Source organism: Acyrthosiphon pisum, chromosome A2, assembly GCF_005508785.2.
Source record: "Acyrthosiphon pisum isolate AL4f chromosome A2, pea_aphid_22Mar2018_4r6ur, whole genome shotgun sequence".
In the NCBI taxonomy this organism is placed as follows: domain Eukaryota; kingdom Metazoa; phylum Arthropoda; class Insecta; order Hemiptera; family Aphididae; genus Acyrthosiphon; species Acyrthosiphon pisum.
The window spans coordinates 119,519,014-119,521,968 of NC_042495.1; the positions used below are offsets into that span (position 1 = coordinate 119,519,014).

The 2,955-nt window shown below is 34.2% G+C and overlaps 1 protein-coding gene across 1 annotated transcript; it reads left to right on the plus strand.

The window, feature by feature from the left end:
* Positions 1–1,417: 1,417 nt before the first annotated feature.
* On the plus strand, positions 1,418–2,023 carry LOC100575832. The gene has a single exon (XM_008188520.1). It carries the CDS (start codon positions 1,418–1,420, stop codon positions 2,021–2,023), a length of 606 nt encoding a protein of 201 aa, XP_008186742.1.
* The last annotated feature ends 932 nt before the right edge of the window (positions 2,024–2,955 follow it).

Here is a 2,955-nt window from a genome sequence, read left to right on the forward strand (position 1 = left end):
ATCTCGTGTAATTCGGTAGTGTCATCCCGATATATCAGGAGGTCGTAATTTTTTCGTGAGATGACGTGCTGCGATCTGTTTACTATAATTGATATGCTGGTTTTAGAAACAAACAGGTATGCTTCTCAATTAATTAGTACTCCTCATAAGTCAAAATCTCGTTTAACTCGTTGGGATAATGTTACAAAAAAAGAGATGCTGACTTTCCTTGGTATTTTCATGTGGATGGGTTTAACGACATTTCCTTCTATTGCAAGTTATTGGTCTAAAAAATCAATATATCAATCCAGTATTCTTCAATTCATGGGTTTGGAATAGATTTGAGCTACTATTAAGAACATTTCATTGTTCGAATAATGTTGAGTGTCCTACAGGTGACAGACTTTTTAAAGTGAGAGATCTAATTGATTCTTCAGTTGATAAATATAAATGTGCTATGATACCTGAGGAACCCATGTGCATAGATGAGTCAATAATACCATTTGTAATACTTTCATCTAAACAACAGCACGCACTCATATACACGGACGCCTCTTTTGTGGATAAACGTGTTGGAATGGCTATCATCCACGGGGACACACATATCCAATGGAAACTATCTAACAAGTGCTCTATTTACTTCGCTGAAGCACTAGCCATCCTCAAAGCCATTGAGTTTGCAACAAACAAAGTCGAAGCCATCCAGATCATTATCCTCAGCGACTCCCTTTCTTCCCTCATGAGTATCCAGAACCACTGAAAACCTACTGACCTAGCTAGAAAAATCCTTAATGCACATACCACCACCACCTTCGCCGGTAAACAAATATCCTACATGTGGATTCCCGGCCACTGCAACATTGAAGGAAATTAACTAGCTGACAAGGCTGCCAAACAAGCCCACCTTGCCAATAACCCTCTCACGTCCCCGGTTTTTACATACCAGGATGTTAAGAGGATCATCGCTATGGAGGCACACAACCAATGGGAAAACAAATGGCAGCACAGACAACCAAGTTACACGAGATCAAAAGAACAACATACCCATGGCCGTTCCCCGTAAACATCTCCAGGAAACAGGAGACAGCCATTACTCGCCTCAGGATAGGACACAAACACATCACTCATCAACACCTCATGAAAGGAGAAGAACCTCCTGACTGCACCCAATGCGGTTCCCCGCTCACCGTCAAACACATCCTCATGGAATGCCGAAGTTACGAGAACGAAAGGATAGAACTGAATCTTACAGACCAGCTAGCCGAATCACTCAACCCCGAACAGAGCAACCTGACAACAACGTTGGAATTCCTACACAATACAGGACTTCTAAACAAAATTTAATCTATGTTAACATACTGTTTTTTTTTTTTTTTTTTTATGTATCTCTAACAAAAGTTTAACCATGTACAGAATTGTATAGTATTATTGTCGTCCAATGGCCATAGTCGCCGCGGATATAATATATAATAAAAAAAAAAAAATACCATTTGTTGGACGTTTATCCTTTAGACAATATATAAAAAACAAGCACCACAGATATGGTATTAAAAATTTTAAACTGTGTATACAAAATGCATACACCATTGGATTTAGAGTTTATACTGGTAGAGAAGCAGAGCCTGGAGTTGAAGTATCAACTAAAATAGTGATGGAAATGTCAGAAGAATATTTAGATTTTGGCCGTACCCTTTATACTGATAATTGGTACATCAGCATTAATTTAGCTCACAAACTTTTATCTAGATCTACTAATTTAGTTGGTACATTAATAGCAAATAGAAAGCATAATCCACAAGATGTTGTGAAACATAAACTTAAAAAGGGGGAAATTGTAGCTCAAAAAAGCAATACAGGAATATTCATTTTGAAATGGAAAGATAAAAGAGAGTTATCCACTAAACATGAGGACTTAATTAGGCAAATACAAACTAAAATAGGAACTGAAGTTGGAAAGCCAGAAGTAGTTTTGGACTATAATCAAGGAAAAGGCCTAGTTGATGTGAGTGATTTAAGATCTTCTTATCACACTCCTCTTAGGTGATCAATGAAATGGTACAGAAAGGTAGCGTTTGAAGTTTTATTGAATACTAGTGTTATAAATGCTCTTATATTATATAATAAAGTAAATAATTGTAATATGAGTGTGACTGAATTTAGATAATCTATTATTTTTTCTATGATAGACAAACCAGTAGATACTGAAATTGATAATATAGAAATGCATTCAATAGTTGAAAAAACTACACGTAATAGATGTGCAATATGTTCCCAAAAACTAGTCTTAAAGGAAGGTAGAGCTTATGCTCAAAGTAAAACAAAAAAAGTGAGAACAATGTGTCCAGCCCGTGATAGATTTTATTGTGTTGAGTGTTTTTTTGCTGATCATAAATATAAAAAAAAGGCGGGTAAGTCGTGGATGTCGCTCTGCTGTACAGTAGGTTACAAGTGGGTTACTGTAATGGATGGAATTAAATTTGAATCCAATGATATTATATCATTGTATACGAACAACGATTCTGAACGGAGATGATTTGTCAGTCTAGGATATATTATTTTTAAAGAAAAACTTATGGAGAACCTTGTACCAAATTTTAAAAACTTAGTTATAAAAGAAAAAATTTTTACGATTTTTCAACCACTAAATTACTTGCAAATTTTCGCAATTTTGACATATTTCGTATAAATTTGAACTTTAAATGCTTATAAATAAAAATTGTGACAATGTGTTCCTTTTATTTTGCAACTGCTATTGTAAAAATATGTTAGGAGCCTTGTATTAAATTTCCAAATCTTAGAATTAAAAAGAAAAACTTTTATGAATTTCTGTCTAAGATAATTTGAACATTGCCGTAATTTTTACGTATTTAGTCAAAATTTGAACTTTAAATGCTTATAAAAAAAAATCGTGACTATATATTTCTTTTATTTTTCAATTGCTATTGTAAAAATATATTATGAGCCTTGTATTAAATT